This window comes from Oryzias melastigma, linkage group LG8 (assembly GCF_002922805.2).
Source record: "Oryzias melastigma strain HK-1 linkage group LG8, ASM292280v2, whole genome shotgun sequence".
NCBI classification, from domain to species: Eukaryota; Metazoa; Chordata; class Actinopteri; order Beloniformes; family Adrianichthyidae; genus Oryzias; species Oryzias melastigma.
In genome coordinates, this window is record NC_050519.1 from 20,810,558 (window position 1) to 20,835,981 (window position 25,424).

Sequence of the window (25,424 nt, forward strand, 5' to 3'; positions counted from 1 at the left end):
TGTCTCTACTTTTTGAAAAATTTTAGTTGACCTGACTCACAAAAATAGGTTGAAAGAACTAAAAGCAAAAAATTTTTTTTACAGTGCACCAAAAGCGGAATATTTGATCTGAGGTCCGGTTCTGTATTGTACAAATACATTTTACCTGGTAAAACATTGAGATTAATCGTGATCAATCCCAACACAAAAGTACAATTAATCACATTTGTATTGTAATTGATTGACAGCAGTAATTAAAAATAAATGTTCTAAATTAAGAGTTTCATGTGGGATTTCATATTGTGATTATTCACAGATAATAAATTGTCGGCAAATACTAAGACTTAAAAAAACAAAAATTATTGCAATCTATAGCAATTAATTTTTTCCAGTTGCGAATAATTAGTTATTTTTTTTATCGATTTCCGACCTTAATTTTAAGCTAAATATTTATTTTATATAGAAATTTAATTTGCAAACTGAATATAAATTTTTTAAATTAAAAATGTAGTTTGCAAATTAAATATTTAGATATTTTTTTCTAAACTTAATATTTAAGCTTCATAACTTAATATTTATTTGTTAAATAGAAATTTAAGTAAAATCAAACAGATTAGAGTTTGATATTTAACTTTTTAACGGAATGTTTAGTAAATGTAAAAATTATAATTAAAAGGTGAAAATTTGTGTTTGAAAAATGAAAATTGATTTTTTTTTTTTTCCTAAAAGAGGCTTAAAAAACACAAATATTGCTGCTAATGTAGCTTTAGAAAAGATTCCTCATACATATTGAAGCACCTCCTGCACAGCTTTATTGGTTATAAAGGGATCCAGCAGCTTCTGATGAGGATGGATCTCTCTTCACTGCCTACGTTTCTCCAGTAGGTGGCGTAATAAGCCCACAGACAAAGTCCCTTCCTGTGACTCAGAAAGTGTGAACTCAAAGGGCCTCTTCTCTTCAGCATAAATTAGACTAGAAATATATTTCAAAATGTCACTTAAATGCCAGAATCCCGCGGCCTGTATTTTAAAGAAGAAGTATTGTCTGGTGGAGGAGCTGCTTCTGTTACATGAAGACAAACTTTATGAATTTCCTTAAGATAACCTGACATATATTTCAAAACATTTAAGTCATATTTCAGACTTTTCCCCCATTTCCCCCCCCGCGCAACACGATTCCAGTCACTCTCCACGACTGCTGAGAACTTTCCCCAATCTAGGCCACATAAAAAGCACCGCCATCCCAAATCACGTCTAATTACCCGCCTAAGCAGTGATTCAAAGCGGCTCAGATGGCTGCTGCAGGGTGGGAGGAATATTCATGGTGCTCGAGGAGAGAACAGAAGATGAGGGGGGAGAGGAGGGGGCTCGACTGGAGGAAAATTCGAACCCACCAGAGCTCTTCATACGTCAATGTTCACATCACAGATGTTCCCACAGACACTTGGTGTGGGCCGTGCACTAAAGCGCCCCGAGAGCCGGTGTTTTTGGCTTTAACTGGCGCTCGTGCGCCCTGTTTTACGCGCGGTGGAACACTCGGGCCCGCGCCGTGTGCGTAAATGGAGACCTTTGCGCTCGGATGTGAGATTGAGGTGATGCAGGAGAGTTTAATCGTTTATATTATGTTAGGTAAAGAAAAACACGCACTAAAAAAAACAAATGTACATCCCCTTGATAAGAGTGCTGAAAAGGCAGAAAACGAGAACCTGTGTGGGTGTTTCTATTTTCATGTTCACGGCAAAAATAGGAGTTGTTATTGATGGAAATTACACTATTAAGGCAAAAAGAAAAAAAAAACTTTAAAGGTTTTGTCTCCAAAACATGTCAAGGTGAGAGCGCACCGACCGCAGCTCTCTTTCCCTCCTGGAGTCGTTTGAAGTGGGTTTCGTGGGCGCCTTTGCTGTCATAGACAGACAGGTCGCTCTTTGCGGCCCCTGAACCAGACGGATTTGTTTGTGTGCGTCAGTTGGACAGAAATCCCCCTCCACGCTCTGGCGACCACTTTCCACAGTTCCTCCAGGACACAGGTCATGGTTTTATTTCAACTTAAAACAACAAGAACGTCTTCCATCGTGTTTGCGATCACACTTTCGCTTTGATTCTTTTGTATTTATTTTCTCTTTTTTAAATGGACTTTTTAAACTTGCGCCACTTTTTGTTTTTGCCCCTGCCGCCCACGCCCACGCACGCCTCTCCTCAGGCCATCCCACATCAAACATTCCTGAAATGGGTTAATATTCTTCATCGTTTTGCGCAAAGTTGATTTATACCTATAAAAGTGTTGTTTTTTAAGCCATGCATTTCCTGTAACTCCACTAAGGAAAACTTCCGCCCATCCACCTGATAAGTCGTGTGCTCTTTGCTCCATTGGGTGCGCGGCAGTTCGGTGTAAAGTTGCGCAACAGCTGAGAGGAAATTCCACCGCCCCTCCGGAGCTCTCAGACGGTATCTGTTCAGCACGAGGAGGGATTGCGATGAAACCAGTCTGCATTACCTGGGCGGGGGTTCCCAGAAATCCTCCCTTGTGACGAAGTAGTCACCAACTTGCCCATATATGGACAGCCCCTTGCGTAATTAGGAAAGGCCTACCTACGTAGCTACGTTTCGTGCGTAAAAACAATGACAACAGAAAGTAGGAGTGTCTGTAGAATGTCAGGAAATAATATATGTGTGCTCCTTATTATATAATATCATGTGAAAATATGAATAAAACCAAGAAGAAAAGTTTTCATTTGGAAAACACTTTACTTAAATACACATCACAAATAAAAAATAAAGACACTGTAAACATTGGACATCAGTTTGCCTGGATCAACCAGGTAAACAAAAATAATTTACATACTGAATAAATGCAGCATTGAATGACAATAGGGTCAGAAAGGTACAATAATTATTCCCATTTTCTACCATTAGTAAACCCGAGGCGCGGGGCCAGTGCCCGCCTGCTCAGTCTCTGGATGCTGCCCTGCTTTGAATGGTCCTAAGAGCGGTGTCCAGCATCCGGAAGTACCAATTCAATCAGTCTAAGCGGCCGAGTCGTCTTGACTCGGGCCTGTGATGCCGGCAGCATCGGCCGGGGTTCCAGTGCTGCGCATGCAGACCATGACTCCAGTGTTAGCACTTTTCAGTCCTTTAGTAGTCTGTTTTCTCAAAACGCTTCGATCTTGCTGGTGAGCATCAGCTGACAGCCGCTGCTCACGTGCGTCAGGACCTTCTGCTTGAGCTGGGCGACCTGATCCCGCAGCACCGACGCGGTGTTGGAGAGCCCCGCGTTGTCGTTCTTCAGGACCTTCACTTTCTCCTCCAGCCGCGCGATGCGCTCCAGCTTGCGCCGCCGACACTTAGTGGCCGCCAGCCGGTTCCTCAGCCGCTTGCGCTCCGCCTTGATGCGCTCCTGCGTCTCCAAGTCGATCGGGGACATCGGAGGAGAGCCGTCGCTGCTGATGAGATCAGGGACGGTCTGGGGCTCCTCCTTCAAGGTAACGAGCCGCTGCGGGTGGAGCCCCGAGCCAGGGAGCGCGTGCTGGAAGTGGTGGTTGGCGTGCGTCGTGGTCTGAGAGTGGGTCTGCTGGTGAGGCGGCAGGTAGCTGATGGTGGCTGTGGGGTAGCTGGACGCAGACGAGAGGTTCGTGTTCGGGCAGTAGGCGTTGAGCGTTGTGTAGATGGGAGTCTCCGGCTGCAGAGGGGTGCCGAAGACGCTAGGGGCCGCCCCCGAACACGTCGTCACTCCACCGGCTCCGATGGACACGTTAGGAGGGGGCATCTGGTTCATCTTGTGGAGCTCGTCCAGCGCCTTCACGAACCCTTCCGCGAAGCCCTCCTGCTCATCGGTGATGCCCCGGTTGTAGAAGTACTGACCCGGGGTGGGGGTGGTGATCACACCGTTACTGTTTTGGATGATGAGCCGCTCGAGCTCTGGGGATGCCAGCTTCAGAGACCCCACGTCCTGTTGCGCGCCCTGGTACGGGTCGTCGGCTCTCAGCTGGGCTTTCACGCTGCGATACGGCTCTGTCAAGTTCAAATTCATATTCTGCTTTAGCAGTTTGTAGTCGTGCATTGCCGCGTCTGAGTGGCCGTAAGCCGCCAGAAAAGAGTCGTCATGATAAAAAGGCTGTTCCATCTTTGTAGACATAAAGTCGTAGGAAAAAGTGGAGCTTACCAGCCGCTCACAGAAATACAGTCTCTGGATAATCAACAAAAGCTGTGTCAGCAGAGAGCATGCACCGAACGGGGCTCTCTCAACAGTGTCCACAAAGTCAAAAAAATAAATAAATCACTTGAAGATAAAAAAGAGCGAAAGTCCCACAAATCTCTGCGTCTTCTCCGGATGTTTTCACGCTCCTCTCAAGTTCAAGTTCAAGTTCAAACCCTGAATCGTGGACTTTCAGCCCGTGGTTCCCGCTTAGGTGTGCTCAGCCACGGCCAGGAGTCATCTTTATATGCACCCGTGACACCCGCGGCGTCCTGATTGGCCGAGTGGTCCAAGTCCCCGCCCTGTGACGTCGCGTTGAGTGACGCGGATGCCGGGAAGAGGCGACTGTAAACAAGCCTGTAGGCACGAGACCGCGCCGAGGGAGGACAGCAACGGGGTAAAAAAAGACCAAAAACGTTAAATAAACCCGATTTTAGCGCAGTTATATATCAAAATGTGTCTATAAAATCAAATTTCAGCTCCTGACTTCTTTCCTTATTCATTTTATGTCTTCTAAACATTAAAAACGAGCCTAATTTCTATACTTATCAATTAAACTTTAAGGATAAATGAATAAATTAGCTTGAAAAACATTAATATATATAAAATATTTATTCTAATATACATATAATGAGCGGTCCAGTAGAGGAAGTCGACATACCTTATATGGGCAAGATGACGCGAGAGTTCCTCCACGAGAGAGATAGCGAAAAGCCACGCCCTCTCCGGCTTCCTTCCAGCAGCATTCCAGTTTGAGCATTAACTCTGTCCATGTGTCTGGAAGTTGGGGACTTTCTGGCTCAGGAGAAGGGAACTGACCCGGAAAATATCCACCAGGGGAGACTTTTATGTCTTACATGACACCTAGAGTGTGAAATCTATTAGTAAAATCAATATTCTCTAAGATAATGACTGTCTAAACCAATTAAATTGATGAATAATGTTATTAATGGGCATTGTTTTGCTAAAAATATCTCTTTTTTTGTCTATTATCAATATAAGAGTTTATAAAAAAGATTAAAGACCCACTCTGATCATCTTTTGATCTATTCTAAATGTGCTCCAAGTGGTCTTTTAATTAGGATTATGTCATTTTTAGGCAAAATCAAAGTACATGTCATTTTCTAAGACATAGTTTCTGCAGAGCAGCAGGAGTTAATTCACCTCTGAGTTGTTAACACGGAGTAAGCCTTTTCATTTCCCATCATCCCTTTGTTTACACTCTCTCCCGCTAGCTTACAGGGCCCCAAACCCTAAAAAATGGCAAACAATATTGAAGCTATCCAATTTAATTCAGATTTCAGCTCAGATGAGGAAAACAAAGACGTTCATTGATCTATTAACCTACAAGTGGATGCATAAGAATGGAGTGGAGCAGGAAGCTTGTGGTCTGTAGTAAATATTTACATTCTTTTTGATTCGCTTCACAATAATCTTAATTTTCTTTATATATGTATGAGGAAAAATGCCACAAAACACCATTTTCATTGGAGTGGGTCTTTAAATAATACATATATTTTATTTATGGATTCTTTTTTGTAGTTTTTTGTAAAAAAAAAAAAAAATCTGTTAGGTATTAAATCTCCAATTATGTTAAAGAGTTTTTCATAAACAGATAAAACTGGTTTTAGATTAAAATTTAGACAAATAAAAATGAATATGTTTAATCAAATGTTGAAACGGTAAAGGTAGTGAAACCTAATCTCATAGATGGGTTTCGTTCCTTTTATTGTAACTGACACCATGTTTTATGACGCCCAGAGCAGCGACAACTCTGTGATCAGTTCCAGAACCAAACCTACTGACAGGTTTGAGATGCTGCTCACGCCGGGCATCTTGCCTTCTCTCTAAACTGCTGTCAATACGAACAGGAAGAAGACATGTTCAAGCTAAATGTTCAGTTCCTTCTTTTTGATCCCTCTTCACAACAGACGCCTTCTGTCTTTTTCTCTGTTTTTTTGCCTGACAGGTAAAGTAGGACGCTGCACAGAAGAAGGAAACTTGATTCCCCAGCAGTGCACCTGACTCGGCTGTGTGCCTGCTGCTTGTGCGCTTTTGAACGCCCACACAACCATGCATGAATGGCCTCCTCCTCTGTATCCCTTATCCCTGTGCAGACAGAACAGGTCAGGTAGGATGCTTTGCTCATTCCACCCCGAGGCTTGAATCTGCGATCCTGCTGGGCAGCCGAGCTTTGATAATAGATCTCTTATTTACAGATGTGCACAGAGATGAATTCTAAGTTTCCAATAAAACAGTGTGTACAAATGAAACATCTCAAAATGTGTTCCAAGGAGGGCAATTTTTGGGCCCTTTGCTTAATGTCACCTCGTTTTCTTAACTCTGGCACTTCACTTCCATGTCTTTTTGTCAGTATCCATGGGAGTTTGGATAAACAGAGGAAAAACGGCACTTCCTGGCAGTGTTTTGCCACCTCCCTTATAAATGCAATTCCTTGCACAGCTGCTTGTTTCTGATGCTCTGCTCGGGTTTGGGGTTTGTTCGGCTGTGCGGTTGGAGGGGCGACCACAGGCCCTGACATTTTGGCACCGAGCAGCAGCGATGAGTGTTTACGGGAACGCTCGTGAGGTGGCACCGCGCCACGCAGCCAAATGTTTGTCAAAAACAGGCACGTTAGCCACCCAGTGAGGGAGACAAATGGGTTAGGGGGGTGGGACAGATGTACGGCCTGTTCTGCTTTAGCCCACAATGATCTCTATTAATCTTCTGAGCATTTATTGAGAGCAGAACTTTGAGACAAGTTTCTCTTTAAACAATTAGATTACTTCAACACCTCAGTACTTAAGTTTTAACTAAAAAAAAAAAGTTGAACATCTTAGTCACATCTTGATTAGTCATTTCTGTGTTTAGTCTGTTTAGATTTAGAGTTCTCTGTGCTCCGCTGCGCAAATTCCTTCCAGTTCTGCTTTTTTTTTTTTTTTACCCCCACAATAGAGGTACCAATAGTCCTCTTTCGGAAGAATACAGTATGTTTTGGGCAGTGTTTCAAGAATTTTTAAGGGCAGGGCAAGAAGCTTGGCAACAAATTTGGTTTAAACAGTCAGGATCACGTGGACGGGAGCCAAAAGCAACTGAGTGTTACCTGCTCCGCTTCCCTGGGTGAGTTTGGGAAAGGCAAGGCTCCGGGGTGGAAGGAAGCTGTTTACCGTAAGATTAAGAGAAATGTGTGTGAGAACCAGCACGTATAGGACAGGGTGGAGTGGGAGTCGATTTTTCTGACCACACCACATGAGATAATAAAAGAGCATTTTTTTCTGGAAAAAATGAATCAGTTGTCTCATAGAGTGATGATAAAAGCAGTACTAAAGACATGTTTTATTTAAAGATGATGAAAATGGTGTTTTTAGTATGTTCTCGTGACATCTTTCTGATGATGGAGGACATAAATCACATGTGTCAAAGTCAAGGCCCGGGGGCCGGATCCGGCCCTCTGAGTTATTATATCCGGCCCTCCAGATCATTTTATTTTATTGTTATTAATGGCCCGATGTTATCTTGCGTTTATTTCTAACTTCTATAATTTTGGCAAAAAATGTTTTTATGGGGAGTAAAATATTGAAAGTTATTTCAAACTTAAGTTGATTTATTCTGAAATAACTTTCCTGCCTTTTTATTAATCATAATTGTTAAAAAGCTGCAGTTTTAAAGTTTCAAAAATTTTCATTGAATATTCATGGAATATTTTGGCATTTACTGAATTTTTTTTAGGCTATGGAATTTAGGCTTTGGAATTTAACTTATATCTAAGCTACATGCTAGCTGTTTTGGCTAGTTTAGGCTTTTTTCAGTTTTTTAGGATATTTTGAAGTTTAGCTATTTCTTAAGCTGCATGCTAGTGGTTTTGAGTAACCTAATGATTTTTTTCAGTTTTTAGGTTAATTGGCACTTAGATAATATTTCAGCTGGCTATTAACATCAGCATTTTCAGCTAGCAATAGCGTTTTCAGCTATCAGCTTCAGCGTTCTCAGCTATCAACTTCAGCGTTTTCAGCTATCATCTTCAGCTATTAACTTTAGGGTTTTCAGCCTTCAGGGTTTTCAGCAATTTACTTCAGTGTTTTCAGCTATCAACTTCCGCGTTTTCAGCTATTAACTTCAGCTTTTTCGGCTATTAACTTCAGCGTTTTCAGCTATCAGCTTCAGAGTTTTCAGCTATCAGCTTCAGTGTTTTTAGCTATTAACTTCAGCGTTTTCAGCTATCAGCTTCAGTGTTTTTAGCTATTAACTTCAGCGTTTTCAGCTATCAGCTTCAGCATTTTTAGGTATCCATTTTAGCATCTTCAGCTATCAGCACTAGCTGAAGATGCTGTTATCCTGTTCGGTATGCGACCTAAGGTGTGTTTTGGATTTTGGCCCCTGTGCGATTGAGTTTGACACCCCTGACATAAATAAAGACGATGAAGAGTATTTCTTCATACAAATCATTGTAAATCAGGAGCAGACAAAAATATGCTGTTGAAAAAGATTTTATTTGTGATGTAAATGTACGCCGGGTGGGCCATAAGCTCCCTACCTAGTTTCATTCTGATACATCCACTAGATTTCCGTCTTGTTTTCCTCATCTGAGCTGAAATCTGGATCAAAACTGTACGGCTGGATAGTGCAAATATTGATTTTTGTTGCACTAGTAATGTTACAGTGTATTCACACCAGGTGCGTCAGGTTTGTGTCTGCCGCCTCTTTTTTACCACTTATAGCCTTGACGGTCCTGCCGTGGAGCAACCGCCAAAGTTTTTCTAGACTTCATTCGTTGCCACATCATGGAAAACATGGATGATGTTGAGCATTTAGTTTGGGTTTATATGTTTTGGAGAGTTCTGCAGAAGCACTGATAAGCATGTCTCTGTGTCTAGGTTCACCAGATCATTCAGAGTCTCTCTGGGTTCTGTGTACTTCGCTCTGCCGGAGTCTGTTCAGCGTTGATCGCTAGCTTGCTAAGCTGTCCACAAGAGCAGCTGGTTAGCATATCCGTCCATCTAACTCCATTGGTTCTGTGAAAGGCTGGTGATCTGTCCAGGGTGTATTCCACCTTTGCCTAACAGTAACTGGGACAGTCCGGAAAGCCCACAACCCCTGTGGGTTAAGAAAAATCGATGGGAGTCCAGGACCAAAATCCTCGCATCAAGTCCCCATCCTGAATCTCCTTTTCTACCATTTGATTGAGTCACTCGAAGCTGAGTCTCTGATTCTTCGCGCCCGCCGCCAAAACTGCGCCGAATCAGATCACGTCTTTACATTGACTTAACCTTCACACTTAACGGTCCAGTGTGAATGCACCAACAGGTTGAGGTTGTGAGGGGCTGTAAGCTAGTGGGAGAATGTGTGAACGGGTGAAAGTGGGGGCGGGCTTGCTCCACACCAACAGCGCCGCCCACAAAACGACACCAGATTTTAGTTTTTGGCTAAAAATGGCTTAATTATTATTAAACGACCACTGGAAACTATTTTAAAATAAATCAAAATATGATCAAAGTGATACTGTAATCATGTCAGTGATAATTTAGTTCAAAAGAGCATTTAGTTGGGTTTTTTCATACAAACAACCATCATTTCTTATATGAAGAAAACAACCTTTCACAATGAGCCGCTTCTGCTGAACTCTGAGCTCCTCTTCACCTCCTCCTCTAAAACCGTCCCATTGTGGCTCCCCACCTCCGAACAGCCCTCCTTTTGTCAGAGCTGCTGCTGCGGCGGCCCACTTGCCGTCTGCTCTTCCACAACACGTTGCCCTTTGAGCATGGCAGGATGGCTTCATCTCCGTGACTCAGTGGCGAGGCGGACCGGAGGGGTCAAAGACTCCCAGCTCTGGAGTCTTTCCTCTGACCTTCACAACTCCTCCAAACAGCCACTCAGCAGAAACAAGCCGGGGTCAGCGCGGCGGGAGAGGGCGGTTGGGAGCGCAGAGGAGGCTCGGTCACATGCGGTTTGTTTGCGAAGCGCCCTCTTGACTGAGGCGCTGACTCCTTCATTCAGACATAATGGGGCTTCTCATCCTTTCGCCTCTCTGGCTGAAGCCACTTTACTGCCAGATCTATTAATAGAGACTTCCATCATTGTTTACATCATCATCCTCTCCTTTGTCAACATCCCATAATGGCCTGACGATGTTCTCCTCCTCTCCTGCTGCTGCTTGTAGGTTTTTAATTTTCAGTTTCAGTCTTTTTCAGCAACTTGAACTGGACGGGCTTGACAGACGTCTCGTTTGGCATCAGGAAAAGAATTTCGCCATTGTGCAAACGGCCCTCGCCTTTTAAAGGAAATCCAGTCTGTTGCACTGAAAAGGAATAGTTTTCTGCGTGAGTGTGCACCTGTTGGCCTACAATTTTAGACATTCCATTCAACACAAGCTCACGAAATTCACAAAAGATTTTTTAAATGAGACATTTCTTTGCAAAAACTGGATTTTACATTTTGAAAATAACATATATATATATATATATATATTAAAAAATGCTGGGAATCCAAATCAGTAATTTTGTCAAGTACTTCAGTTATTAAATGCTGATTTTAGAACGTTTTTCATAAATTGATTTAGGGATCCGTTCTTCTTGCTCGGGCTTCTAGTTTTGTGATGTTGACTTTTTTGAGATGCTCTTTTCCGGATAATTCAATTAAAAAAAATCTTGTTTTTAACTGTTTTTTCCTCCTGCTTTATCTTCACATTAATCAGGTGCTTATTTTAAACACATTCTTGCTTTTAACAGAACCCTCTCTTTGAGAGACATTTTTATACCTCTGGCCTCACACTGAGGCCTAAAAAGATCCTCCTTCATGAATCACAAATAGATTATTTTGTGACTTTTTGTGACTGTATTTAAGCTTTTTTAGCTGTCTCATAATTAGCCGTCTAATCTCAAGTCTGGTTTATTTCTATTATTTGGAACCTGAAAAAGCTCAATCTTATGGTGAAGATAAAAGAATGTTTTTCACTCATTGACTCACTTCTTTATTGTTATTATAGGTGTTGATGTTCAATTATTTTGGGGCCAAAGGTAAAAACAACTAAAAGAGCTGACATTTTTGAAGGTGGGGGGGTGCAGGAATATTAGATCCCACACCACTACACTGAAACACAGCTTCACGGTCACAATTCAGCTTCATAGGTCTGCAACTTCTGCTCAACTGGAGAACTTCAAGTGTCCACAAATGTTACTAAACATTTTGAAGACTCAAAATGTTAAATATTACATTTTTTTTACATATTCTAACAGCCATGAAATGTTACGCTTTCAAGCCCTGACAGACTGGTAACATGTGCAGAGTGCAGCCATATTTGAATAGAACAGACATGCAACATCTACTAGTTTTGTTAGAAATTAGGGCCGGGAATCGATTAAAACAAATTAACTAATTAATCGGAAACTTGGAAAAAATTAATCTCTTTTTTTCTTTCTTTGGTTATAGCATTTTCCAGCCACTTATTTTCTGCAGATAATCACAATATGAAATCACTCTCAAAATTGTACATTTAGAGCGTTTATTTTTAACCCTTTGGAACCTCCACTACCACAAATAAGAATTTCTCTCCTAAAAGCACTGCTATTTGACATTTTCCCTGGAATTCTGTTTTGTTTTTTCGTCATTTTTTTTCTCAAAAATGTTCCTTATTAAGTTTGTAAAAATAATTACAATTTTTTTGGGAGAAGTTTGATCCAGCTGGATTTCAGGTCGGCTGGGCTGGAATCTGCTCACAGGCGGGGGCGTGTCTGTCCACTCTGAACTGCTCACCATCTCGTTATTTATTAAAATAAAATATTGATTTTGTCCAAAAACTACAAATAATTGCAGTATTATCTCTTTGATTTAATAAAATATCAATCACAGAAAAAGAAAAGTTTAGGTTAATTTTAGACTGAGTTTTATTACGCTGATCTCACAGCTGCTCGGCAGGATGCCTGTGGCCATTAATAAAAATTAACGTGTGGATTCTGTTTTGATTAATCGCATGCTTTAATGTGTTAACTTAGAAATATTATAGTCAAATTATTAGCTAAATATTAACCTTCATCTTTCTTTTGCAAACTGACAAACCAGGAAGTAAGTTGCAGTTCCACTAAAGACCACTAGAGGCAGGTTGGAGTGAAAGATTGGATCAATTATCAAAAATTCTGTCATTTGTTACATTTAAAATTATTAGTTTCTCACCAAATTAAAATTTTGAGTTGATGGTTTACTCAACTTAAAAATGTAACTTGATAAAAATGAATATTACAGAGCTTTAGTTAATTAATCCAATCTATCACTTTTTACAGTATAGTCAAATATAGTCAAAATTATCTTTTTGACGTATTCCTTTTTAATCTCTTCATGGCAACGTTTAGGGGGTTGAATTCTTTTTTAATTTGTCTGGCAGGTGTCTGCACTCATGGGTGAACCAAACGACCTTTGTACTGCTTTGTCACGCCCAATCACTGTTTTGCAAAGCTGTTAAGGTGGGTGGAGCAAAGTCAACATGCCCTTCCCACTCCAGGCTTCAGTTTCACTGTGCAGAATTTAATGGGTGATATCAAAGGTTATCAGGCCAGCGTATAAATGTCTTTGGGCAATCCTGGACAAACATTTAACTCGTACGACGGGTAAACAAAACAGAACATTCCTGTAAGGCCAATGCAAAGCTGAAAATCCCACTGTCGTCTGATGGTTTACTGGCCACACCTTTATTTGAACAAGGCTTTTCATTTTTCAAAGATAAATATTTTTAAAAGTTCATAAAAATTTCCCTCCAAAATACTTGTCTTGGAGAAAATAAAATGTCTACAGAGGTAATAAAGGTGTAATAGTGATGGTATTGTGAACCATTTCACATTAAAGGGCCAATATCATACTATTCTTAAGTCTGTCAGAGTAAACCATATCCATATAATATATTACCCTCGGCACACGAAAGAACAATTTTTTAAATAAAATGTAAGATGCCTCGATCTCTGAGGCTCCGCCTTTCACTCCTTGTGGGTGCCGCCCAATTCATGACTTCATCCCACGGACTCAATAAATAATTAGACGAATCATCTCTGACGTCACCCGTTGACTTCTACAGTCCCCAAAATGAGGCCTAAATAGTCAGCTCATGGTTAACTCCGCCTCCCGCGGACGTTCCAAATATGGAGAAAAGAGGCGGGACCAAATTGACTCACTTTCCCCCCATTTGTTTTAGTTCTGGCGTGAACTTACGTTAGTAAAGGGTTGCATATTGGTGCAAAGACGATATGAAATTCACGCTGAAAGCTCAAAGATATGTCTAGTGTGAAACGGTCAAGTTCCAAATACCAAGAAAACTGATTGAATTCCAGTTGTTTTAATTTTGAAATCAAGGGAGAAGTGAAAGTGTTGGCCCGTGGGTGTCCCTCCCCTCCTCCTGCTCCATCCACAACCACAGAAAGGATTAATCTCAGCACAGATCTCACCTACAAACCTTAAAGAAAACACAGAAAACGGCTTCATCTGGAATCTGAGTTTTAAAAGGGAACTTATCAACACGGCTCTTTCAAATTACGCAACCTTAATTCCAAACAACAGATACAGTAAATGAGTGATTCAGTGATGGGCACATCCCCGCACATCGTCAGACTCTGCACCCATGCCTGAAGCAATGTTCTGAGGAAGAGCACAACACGTTCATATGAAGGCCCGATCTGCATAAACACGGGCAGCTTTACTGTCTTCATTTCTCAGAGGCATGTTTACTTTAGCTGCTCTAATCGTTTTCTTGTCTTACTGGTGAACTCCAGGATGAACGTTTTTACATCTGAAGGACTTTATGATTCAGGCTCTGAGAAAAAACATTTAGCAGCTTTGTAACAAGATTCTGAAGGATCCTAAAACTGTCTGGAGAAGGAGCGAGTTGGGTGGGTGACCAGAGGGGTCAGCCGTGCCATGAGACAGGGGCACCCAAACGTTTTCTTGTGAGGGCCACACGACTGTTTTCTTCTCTGATGGGGGGGCGGGGTCAAAAACTGTAAGAATCACAAAACTAAACAATTATGTTTTTCCAGATTGCTACACATAACCCAATTTTTAATAATCCATTTTTGTAATCTTCACAGAAAAAACAATATTAAAACATTTCAAAAAAGAAACCTATAAATACAATATATAAAGATATGTATGTAGTGACATTAGGCATTAGGCTGCAAAACTAAATCTTAAAAAAGTAAAAAGGAAAAGAAAAAGAAAGTTAAAAAAGTCTTACTTTCTGTTTTGGAAGAAAATAATCTTATTAAATAAAAATTTCTGATAACAAAATAATCTTAGTTTAAGAAAAAACGTCTTAATGACTAGAATTTTTTCTTAAGATACGAATTTTTGCTATTTAAAGTCTGCCTATAACATTTTTTTGTTAAAGAAAACATTCCAAGTAGTGTTTTAATTATAATTACGAAGTTTTTAACTAAAATCCCACAACCTAAATGTCTTAAAAAGCTATTTTTCATGTTGATCTGTTTCCAAAATTTCCTCTGAGGGGGCGTGGCTTTTGGGGCTAAGCTGAGAAGCTCCGCCCCTGATCCCCCCGTCTGATTATTATAGCGACGTGACTCACTAACGTAAATCTTCACTGCTGCTACATAAAATTGTCCAGTCGTATGGTTCTGATCCGGATGTCTTCCTCCAAAGTCCTGATTCTTTCTCCTTCCAGTTCATCAAAGACTCTTTTAGCTAATTCTCCAATGTTTATTGACGTTGCTGTGATCAATACATTCAATCATTGGTTTCTCAGAGTTAAAATAATGAAAGCTAACATCAAAATGCTTTTTCATTGAATTACAAGCGGTTCCGCCGCTTTTCTCCTTCACAATCTACTGGAATTACATTGATCGTGTTAACAATTAAAAAAAAAAAAATACAATAAATGAAGAGTTGCTGGTGTTCCAGGCTGTACAAGGCGTGGAGCCTGCAGCACAAGAGCGATGAGAAAGAAACACCAGCAAAGCAGCTGTCCGAGCCAGCTGACATTTCACCCTCACGAGCTCCAGGTGGAAAATAAGACGGATGAATTCCTCCTCTCCGCAGAAGTCTCTGATCCTTAAGTGTTTGCTGCTGACAGGCAGAGCTGGAGGATCCTTTGAGTGGGTCTCCTCTGTGATGGTTTGGCTCAGGCAGACAGCCGCAACCGTCTCCCCCTCTGAGCGTTTTCTCTTCCTCCACCACATGGTCCAAACATGGCTCTGGCTTTTATCAAAACATCAGTTATTTTGCCATGTCAGCCTCCCCGGTGTTCCTAATCTGTTTTTGTTTTTCACGCCATAAACTCAACACAAGCGGTTTTTCTTCTTCTTTTTTTTTTTTTTTTTTGGAGACAGCTGTTTCACAGGCTTTTCTGCACTATATCTGACACCTAGATTGGAATCTAATTTAAAGGAAATGTGTGTTTTTGAAGCTTTGAAGAAAAAAAAAATCCCCTTTCCATTATTGTTTCTTGTCTGTGTTGAGTCTCATCTTCAGCGTCTGTAACACTTCCTGGTTTCCCTCCATGTCTGGGTCCAAATAAAAACAGATGAAACATCTCAAATCCAGACGTCAGGACGTCACGGATCAGGGAATCCTTTTGGAAGAGGGGGGTAGATGTCTGAATGACGGGAAGGTCACCACCTTTACTGAACTAAAGTCAAGGGAGCTAGATGACAGGAAAATGACTAAGACTTTCAAAAAAGTAAAATCATCAAGTATCCCGGTTGTGTCAGCGTGGCAGAATCCTGCAGGTTTAGGAGATAGTTTGGGGATAAAGATGCAGTACCAGCACTTTCTGCAAGCAAACAATCGCACGTAGCTTTTACTGTCGACACAAAACACCACAAATTTTCCGACTTTGCCTGCGTCTGCAACTTCTGTTAAGCCTCGGGGAGCCTTTGCGTGCTCCTGTAGCTGAGCGCCGATGCCAACGCCCGGGACGTCTTAAAACAAGCCCGGACACGGATGCCCCGCAGTGAATCAGTGCCTGTAAAAATCAACCAACACCCACACGTTTCAGCCCCCTCACACGCTGGACGCACACACACAGCTCCCGTCTTACTCACAGCAACGCTGTTACTCACATATGTAAAAGCACTTCTGCTTGTGAACAGCTTGAACAGACACACGAACCCTATCAGACTGCCACCAGACATGTTTTTGGATCTCACCTCAGCTGACAATTATTGTTTGCGTGTTTGACAAAGACCTCCTGCTGCCCGTGGAGGAGGGACTGTGGAAGGTACAGCAGCCACAAGCAGCACAATTAGCAGGTTGTGGTCTTTTTGTGGCAGACTAATTACCTCAGATTTAATGTAGTTTACCCTAAGCGGTTCATTTAGGAAGCCCCATCCCAAATATAGACTCTCCCTGGGCAATTTAGGAGTCTTGTTTGGTCACAAATTACAGTGTAATTGTTTGCACGGCACAGCCAGTTATTTGTGTGTTAAACAGCAGAGAAATCTGATTACATTTTATCGTAAACAGTTTTGAGGATGTCGAGAATTTTGGGAAAATGTTCCGTGATCTTGCTTTTTCTAAGCTTAAATTAGAGGCAAAATTTTAATTTTGTCTGGTTCAACTTGATGAAAATGGTGTTTTTAACACGATGGAGAACAAATATAAAGAAAACGAAGCTCAAAATGGCTTTTCTGGGTATTTCTCTTTTCAAATCATTATGAATCAGCAACAGATTGAAAAATGCATTTTGAAAAAAAAATGTAGTTGTGACGTAAAATCACAAACATATCCATGTACGTCTTTGTTTTCCTCATCTGAGCTGGAAACTGGATTTTTTGTTGCACCATTAACCCTTTAACTACCCAAAGAACACCAAAAAGGTATCTTTTTATTGCTGCTTATTGCCTTTGTACAGAGCCCCTATAGGGACATCACAGTTTACAAAAAGAATAATTGAAGTTAAAAAATGTTTTTTTCTAAAGAAAAAGAATAACTGAAGTTAAAAAATGTCTTTTTCTAAAAAAAAAAATAAAATAAAATCTGGTTACTAACTAGAACTTGTTTTCCTAAAAATTAAAGTGGTAAAAATATATAATTAAATTATGGTTAGTAACTGGTGCACATCAGATAGTAACTTTTTTTTTCTTCTAAAAAGTGAATTAACAAAAAATGTTCTGGTTACTAATTGATGCGCACCAGTTACTAACCATTTTTTTTTAAATTAAGATTTTTGAAAAACAAACAAAAAAAATGACATCAATTTATTTTTCCTTTTTTCCCCTTCAGGGGCTCCGTATCTTGTGGAGTACGACACACGATCAATATTTTTTTAAAACATGTTTTCTAAATATTTCCCACCGTTTGGTTGAGCAGGCATCTAAAGGGTTAATGTTAGCTTGGGGCTGCTATAAGCTAGCTGGAGAGACTGTGAACAAAGGAATGATGGGAATGATGAGTCCCACCCAGAACTGATTAACTCTGCAGAAACTATGTCCTAGAAAACGACACAGGGTTTTCTTTTTTTTTTAATTTTGGCTAAAACAACCACAATAGATTGAAAGATGATCAGAATGACGAGCATGAGCTGTCAAATGATTAATTTGATGACATGACCTAGCCTTATTGGCCATTGAACTGTTTTAAAGCTCTCAGTGTGTTATTACCCTCACCTAGTGCTACTGCAACAAATGCTAAAGTACCATTTGTTGCAGTTCCTTAAATGACCACTTGAGGCTGACTTTAAATGGAGGAACCTCCCTGTGACTCATATGAAAAAGCCAGATTTTATACCAAAATAAAATAATTAAAGATCTTTTTCAGTGATTATTAACTTTTAGTGCAACTGTGTGAGAAGGAAGTTGGTTAAAAATATCAATTGATTTCAGCACCATCACGCATGTGCTTTTTTTTTTTATGGCAGGCAGAGATACCCATTGGTTTTGTTTTGACTAAAACACTTTACTCTCAATCTACTTTTACTAGTTCATCCATTTTCTGATAGTTGCACCAACAGTTGGTCACTTCTCTCCAAGCTGCTTGTTCATTGTAGATCGGTCCGTAGAGTCTGGTTTAGGTATACAATCTTGTCTAAAATCTTGTCTCTGGTGTTCTTTGACAGCTCTTTGGCCTTCGTGGAGAGGTTGCAGTCTGACTGATTAACGGTGTGGACAGGTGTCTATAGATAACCAGTTCAAACAGGTGACATCAATACAGGTAGCTAGTCGAGGATAGAAGAGAACAGAATTCTTGCTGGCTTGTTTTCTTATTTTCTACACCAAAATATATATATATATATATATTAATCAGACAACATGATTTCCTGGATTCTTTTTATTACATTCTGTCTTTCACAGTTAAAGTGTATCAATGATGAACATTACAGACCAAATTCATCTTTTAAAGTGGGACAGAATCTGTGACTAACAAATACTTTTTTGTTGCTGTTTGCTCGTGTTGGTGACCAACTTCAAAGAGAATTCACGAGGAAGTTTAAGAACATTTACTGAGTCTCAGTTTCCTCTGTACAAAGCAGGGAATTCAATCTTAAGATGTTTGATGAGTAAACTATTGTTTCTTACAGTCAAAGTCACCACACATGTCTGAATGTAGACTTCAGCCTGTCTCAAGTTATTACTGTGTTACAAAGGCTTTGATCTCATCGGACTTATTTAAATTAGACAGAAATACTATAGTTAAAAAAATACAAATTGATGACAATCTTATTTTTGAAACACTAAACTGACAAACAAAATTTAGATTTTAAAGTTGCTTTCGAATTCATCCCAAACTGTGGTTGATCCAGTCATCAGAAACAGAAAAAAAAAGAAAAAAACTGAACGTTTTTGAGCGGCTGCTGACCTGGAAAAATGACACGTAGGTGAGCGACTGTTACATTCATGAACGTTTTGACAAATGTGGTCTAGCAGGTCTGGGAACAGGAGGCGAGTCTAAGCCCTAAAGATCTTTCAGCAGTTAGAAATCAGTCATTCCACGTTCAACGTTTCACAAATTTGCTCATTTTTTTGGTGTTTTTGTTGCTTTATAATTTTAACTAATCCAACCTGACTATATTGTAGTTTGGTAATGTCATACGTAGAGTTGTTTCCCTTTTTCCTTACACTGAATGGAGAACAGTTAAAGAAACTTACAAGGATCCTGTCTTTTTTTTTAAACAACTTTAAACATGAGGCAAATTGTTCCCAACTCTGGAAGAGATACAAGCCGAACGTGAGAAACAGCAGGAGTGATTTGTTAAGCTGATGTATAGTGGCTGATTGAACACAAATATGTCAATGTAACTTTTCATGGAAGCAAATTTTACCCAAGTGGCGTTTCTGAAACATCAGATATGTTTGAATTCAAGGAGTTTTTCCTTGCTCTGTTCATCACAGATTTGAGTCTCCAACTAATTCAAAGGCTTAAATACTTTCAGCAAAACAAACAGAAGCTGTAAATGATTAGACATTACATTTTAAATGTGAGAAATGTGTTTTTTTTAAGAATAAATGTGTTTTATTGACACATTTTAAGATCTAAAATCCTTCTTTAAAGTCCCCCAAGTTGTTCGGTTGGATTTTCGTTTAATGCTGTCAATTTTATCAATATTTTCCACCATTTTTTTTTCTTTTTCCACAGAATTTGCAGTCAAAGCACACTCCAAAAAGAGGTAGTCTAAAAATAACAAATGAATATTAGAAGAAAATCACTACAAAATGAACATATCAGTCCATGTAGAAAATTATTGTTAATTAACAAGTAATCTACAATAAAATAAAACCTAAAAACACAAACATTCAGAAAAAAGAGTAAAAAAAAGCTAACTATTAAATAAAATCACTTCAAACAGAATGTTATAAAGACTTTAAAAACGATTTTCCCCCCTATTTCTATATAAATGGTTTGTATTTTGAGTTTTTATTGACCCTTATTTTAACCCTTTAACAATGGGGAAATTTCCAGCAACAGCAAAATAACACACAACTACACAATTAACACAATGCCAGTGGATTATGCAGGTGAGAAAAGGGAAATTCAGCGCAAATAATTCAAATTTCAACATGTTTAATGAATGTGTTTTGGAAGTGGAGCCCAAATAGTGTCTTAAATATGTGTGTAGCGATGGACGAACATGAGTTTTGAACGCATTTCCACAGATGTTTAATTGGAAATAGTCGTGTAAACGCAAGTTTCCGATGGCGGTGTGATTGTAGCCTTCAAATAACCCTTTAACACTGGAGCTCCAGTGTTTATGTTCTTTGATTTACTGTAACATTTTAATCGTTAAAACGATAATTCCAGTAGATTGTGAAGGAGAAAAGCGGCGAATTTCGCCGCTTTTCTCATTCACAATCTACTGGAATTATCGTGTTAATGGTTGAAAAGTTACAGTATGTTAAAGATTTTGTGTTTAAGCATCACCGGTGACTGGTGAAAAGTAGTGTAACACTGAAGATTAAACGTTTCTGGGTCTTATGACAACGATCCCAAACACACCGTCCGGGTAACGAAGGAGTGGCTTCATAAGAAGCCTTTCAAGGTCCTGGAGTGGCCTAGCCAGTGTCCAGATCTCCTCAACCCCATAGAAAAGATTTGGAGGGAGTTGAAAGTATCAACAGCCCCAAAACATCCCTACTGTAGAGGAGATCTGCATGGAGGAATGGACCAAAATACCAGCAGAAATGTGTGAAAACCCTGTAGAAAATATTGGACTGCTGCCATTGCCAACAAAGGGTATGTAACAAAGTAATTAGACTAACTTTTGTTAGGGATTAAATACTTATTTTACACTTGAATTCAAAAATAAATGATTTAAAAATCAGGCAATATGATTTTTCTGGATTTTTATCTCATTTTGTCTCTCAAAGGTGAGATATAAGTACAATTACAGGCCTCTCATCTTTTTAAGTGGGAGAACTCAATTGATGGCTGACTAAATACTTTGTTGCCAATCCTTATAAAATCTAAAACTAGAACTAAGTTCACAACATTTTAAATATTATTTCTAAATGCTATCAGAATGAGTTGGGCATTAAAAAAATATTTTTTAGAAGTTAAAGAGTCAAAGCTTGTATTAATGGTCACAAATGCTTAATGTGTTTCGCAAAAAAAAGTTTTTGAGTCTTAAATCAACATTTTCTTTTGTCTTAAAAAATGATTTTGACTTTTACAATGCATTTCCTTATTTTAAGATCCTCTAAAGGAAAAAAAAATCTTGATTGTCCCGATTCAGAGAAAATCTCTGTATCTGAAAAAGAGAAGCCAGTACAACATCTTAAATGGCTAAAAAAAGTTTTGAAATTTTTGTTAATACTAACCAGTTTGCAGTGCAGTGGCTCAACCTCAGCCTTACCGTCCTTTTTAGACATAAAAAGACTTCTCAAACAGTTGCTGTGAAGTTCCTGGACGGTGGAGGCCTCTGGTAACTCAAGATAATTGTTGCATCTGGCTCTTTTTAGCTGTAAAACTGCTCCTTTGATCCTCCAGTTATGTCTTCTGTTTATTAAATCAGGGCTAAAAGGCATCACAGAAATGTGATCAGCTCCTTCTGGTTCCAAACAGCCGGCAGAACACGGCAGCGGCATCAAAAAGGCTTCAGATAGTTTTCCTTGACGGTGAAAAAACACCCCCACTCCTTCATCTCTCACTCTGAAAGCTCGGATTTAGTCATCTTCACAGTGCCTGTCAAACAGTTTGCTGCTTTGTCATTCCTCGTGGCTGTGTCAGCCTGTGCACAATCATTTATTATCACATCTGCCTCAAAAATAAAGAAAAGTTTGTTATGGTGATTTATTGCAGAAATACAAACATGTCACTGCAGTTTTCTTGAAAATAAAGCACATTTTCTCAGCCATTGTGTGTTTTTTTCCTTCTCTTGCATAAAAAAGGCGGATTTCTCCTGTCAGGGCTGCTGGTGTGTCGGAGCGCAGGACTTAATGGGATTTTTGCTGGAAGTTTCACTGTATAAAGAGCGAGGACAGAAATAGCAGAACAATGCCTGACGGGCAGAAGCTCGCATCTATAATGACCCCAGCCTGGTGCTTGAAGAGGCCCCTCCAAAAGGCAGAGCAGGTGGAAGTGTAGGTGGTCTCCCCCCAGCTTTCTCCTCACGCTGCATATGCACACACGGCTGCAACCAGCACCGCGCACACACAGCAGCACAGCAGCTCAGACTCACTCAATACTACCTGCAAGCCAATCAAATCACAATTTTTACACAAATATCTACTGCTTTTAGTGTTAACAGATGTCGTTTATCATTCATCCAACATACATTCCTGAAATAAAAACAAAGCATCCCCAGGGAGACTTCCTCCATGAGTTAAATCGAGAACATCCCATCTCTTTCGTGGTGCACAGATTCCCCATTCATCCGTTTCAACAGCGCTCGGAGGAACCAACAAGCCAGTTTCATGCTGTACGTAAAAGAAACTTTAGGTGCAAACTCGGCTAGCATGTGCAGCTCGTTGCATCTCTTAAACCACAAACACTCGATTAGCGGCTTGTCAGCTCAGCCTTTGCACTTACTCAAACGGAGGACAGTTCTAACTGAGACTTAAGCATGTGTCTGTTCGGCTAATGTTTGATGCTGTCTGGCTTTAACCTCTGCCAAAACCGTAAGTGTTCAACTGCTGTGACTCATAAACACTCCTGACATCTGCTCCTGAATATATGGATATGTGTAAGGTTCGCGGCTGAAAGGGAGAAGTCATTTCAGCCTTTATGTGCGGCGTTGTATATGTAGATTGGCTCTTTGTGACAGTTAAATACATGCGGATGCTGCGTGTGGATAATTGCATGCAGGTGGAGCCACAAACAGATTTATTTCTCTCTCTGCGTGCTTTGCTGAACGCTCACGCTGAAGCTGTTTTAAATATTCTAATTGATGTTGCATAAGTGTTGTAAGGATGCTTTTCTGTTTGGAATTTTTTGGTTAGGTAATGAAAGTTCTTAATGTAGAAAAAAAACTTAAAGCAACAAGAAAGCCAGAAATATCCTTAAAGGTCATTGTCTTCATAGCTCAGAAAGTTTGTGAAGGCTCTAAAAAAAATCACAATAACGTTATCTATCAAAGCTGAACAGGGGTGGGCAAACATTTTAACTCGTGGGCCAAAAAAAGTTTTTTTAATTAGAATTTTGTTTCAATTTTAGTGTCAAAAACACACACTTAGAAAAGTGCTGTGTTTGTTGTGTTGGAAACACACATGAACGTGAGAAAAACAACAAATCTTCCAACACAATATGAGTGCAATATACCCTTCTGCACCTAAACACAAGTCAGTTTACCTGTGGTGCACCATCTAAGGGGAGACCCCAAAATTACAGGGAAAAATAAAACATTAAAATGGATTATCAATATAGTCAATTCCAGTGTGGCAGGCCAGATTAAAGTGTTTAACGGGCGGCATGTGGACCCTGGCCTGTACTTTGCACAACTCTGCTCCAGAACTTTTTCTTGTGAGGGCCACATAACTGTTTTCTTCTCTGGTGTGGGGCCGGGTTTGATTTGTAGGCTAACAGAAAAAGTATAACAATCACAGCCTAAACAAAAATATTTACGGTTGTCCAAAAAGCCACACATAGCCAAATTTTAAATAATTCATTTCTGTAATCTTCATAGTAAAAATAACACTAAAACATTTTAAAAACTACATATATAGCATTACCTGTGATCCTGCTAGTGTGAATGCTGTAAGCTGAATGTGGCCACTGAAGATGCTGAAACTGATGACTAAAAACGCTGTGCTAAAAAAAACAGAAAGAAAAAATTCTAAGTTAGCCTAAACAGCTAGCATGTAGCTGAAATATTAGCTAAACTTCAAAATAGTCTTAAAACAGAGAAAAAGCCAAAATTAACCGAAACAGATTTCATGTAGCTGAAATTTTAGCTAAATGCCAAATTAGCCAAAAAAAAGGTAAAATATGTAATTTAGCCAGAATAGCTAGCATAAGGCTAAAATATTAGCTAAACTCCAAATTAGCATAAAAAGCTGAAAAAGCCTAACCTAGCCAAAACAGTTAGCATGCAGCTGAAATAGTAGCTAAACTCCAAATTTGCCCAAAATAAAAATAAAAACACCCTAAATTAGCAAAAACAGCTAAAAAATGTTAAAATGTTAAAATGGTTAAAATGTTAGCTAAACCCCAAAATAGCTTAAAAATCCTTAGTAAATGCCAAAAAAGTCTAGAAAACTAGCATAAAAAGAGCTGAACATTTTAATATCTGAATGACCTAAATAGCTGAAAGAGCTGAAGAGCTGTCGACATTAAAAAAACGTATGGAAGTAAAATAATAATAATAACGAAATAAAGAAAAAGTGAATCATCCTAACAACCAATGTATAGTCTATCCTCACCCGTCATAGTCCAGACTGCAGAAGGGTGGAATAAAAAGTCACGCTCTATGTTGGTCTCGATTAGTGGGCCAAATTCGGAGGCGGGCCGTAGTTTGGGGACCCCTGCTATAGAATAATCAAATAGTGGTATTCTTGGGTCAAAATGGCTACCAAAATAGATTTAATCATTTTACACCAGAACTTTAGCTCCACATTCATTCAACTACTGTAACTCTTAAATCGTGTCAGCAATTAACGTAATTCCTGTGGATTCTGAAGCGAAGAAAAGCAGCTTTGCACTGATATGCAACACCGTACAGTAGTGAAGTGTTTATCAACGTTACTTAACTGATTCTGTACTGAAGAAAAGCGGCTTTGTGCTGTTATGCAACACTTTACGTTAGTAGTGTGTTCTACATAATGATGGAAAGTTTATACATAAAGCTTTTTTTCTACACGTTACCATTATGGAAATAGTAAGGCCATGGCAAACATAACATTTCTTTCTCCTCTTAGGATGATAAATATGTCCATTTTTACAATACTACCCTACAATAGTACCTTGTTTATTGTGGGAGTTGTATTTTAAAAATAACCCACAATAAATTTGACAATTATTATAGATATTTTAAGGCTGTAAAACCTTTCACTACACACACCATAAATTATTCTCAGACAGACATTTTCACACTTTACACTCACAAAGTTCAACCTTTCATAGAAAAATAAGTCCAGGATTACAGAATGAAAACAAAGATCTGATCACAATCAAAGATTTAAGCGGTACGCATTCTGTACAGAAGACACGAATTGAGGAGATTGATTGAGAAGATCTACGGCCAATCAGGAAGCACAACGCACAACATTAAAAAAAAAAAACACATCCAAAACTGTACAAAAATCCAAGTAACAGGGATACCATGAAAGTTGAACCACAGCACCACACACAGGGGTTTTCATAAGCTATGGTTTATTGTTCATTATATTGGACTGTT

General features: G+C 39.5%; 1 protein-coding gene across 1 annotated transcript; it reads right to left on the reverse strand.

The window, feature by feature from the left end:
• Positions 1-2,704: 2,704 nt before the first annotated feature.
• junbb (JunB proto-oncogene, AP-1 transcription factor subunit b) lies at positions 2,705-4,398 on the reverse strand. Its single transcript, XM_024272825.2, has one exon. The coding sequence runs from the start codon at positions 4,109-4,111 to the stop codon at positions 3,128-3,130; it is 984 nt and encodes a 327-aa protein (XP_024128593.1). The 5' UTR covers positions 4,112-4,398; the 3' UTR covers positions 2,705-3,127.
• Between the last annotated feature and the right edge of the window lie 21,026 nt (positions 4,399-25,424).

Excerpts from the sequence above, each read along its gene's own strand:
- junbb (XM_024272825.2), bottom strand. The coding sequence starts at position 4,111 with ATGTCTACAAAGATGGAACAGCCTTTTTATCATGACGACTCTTTTCTG.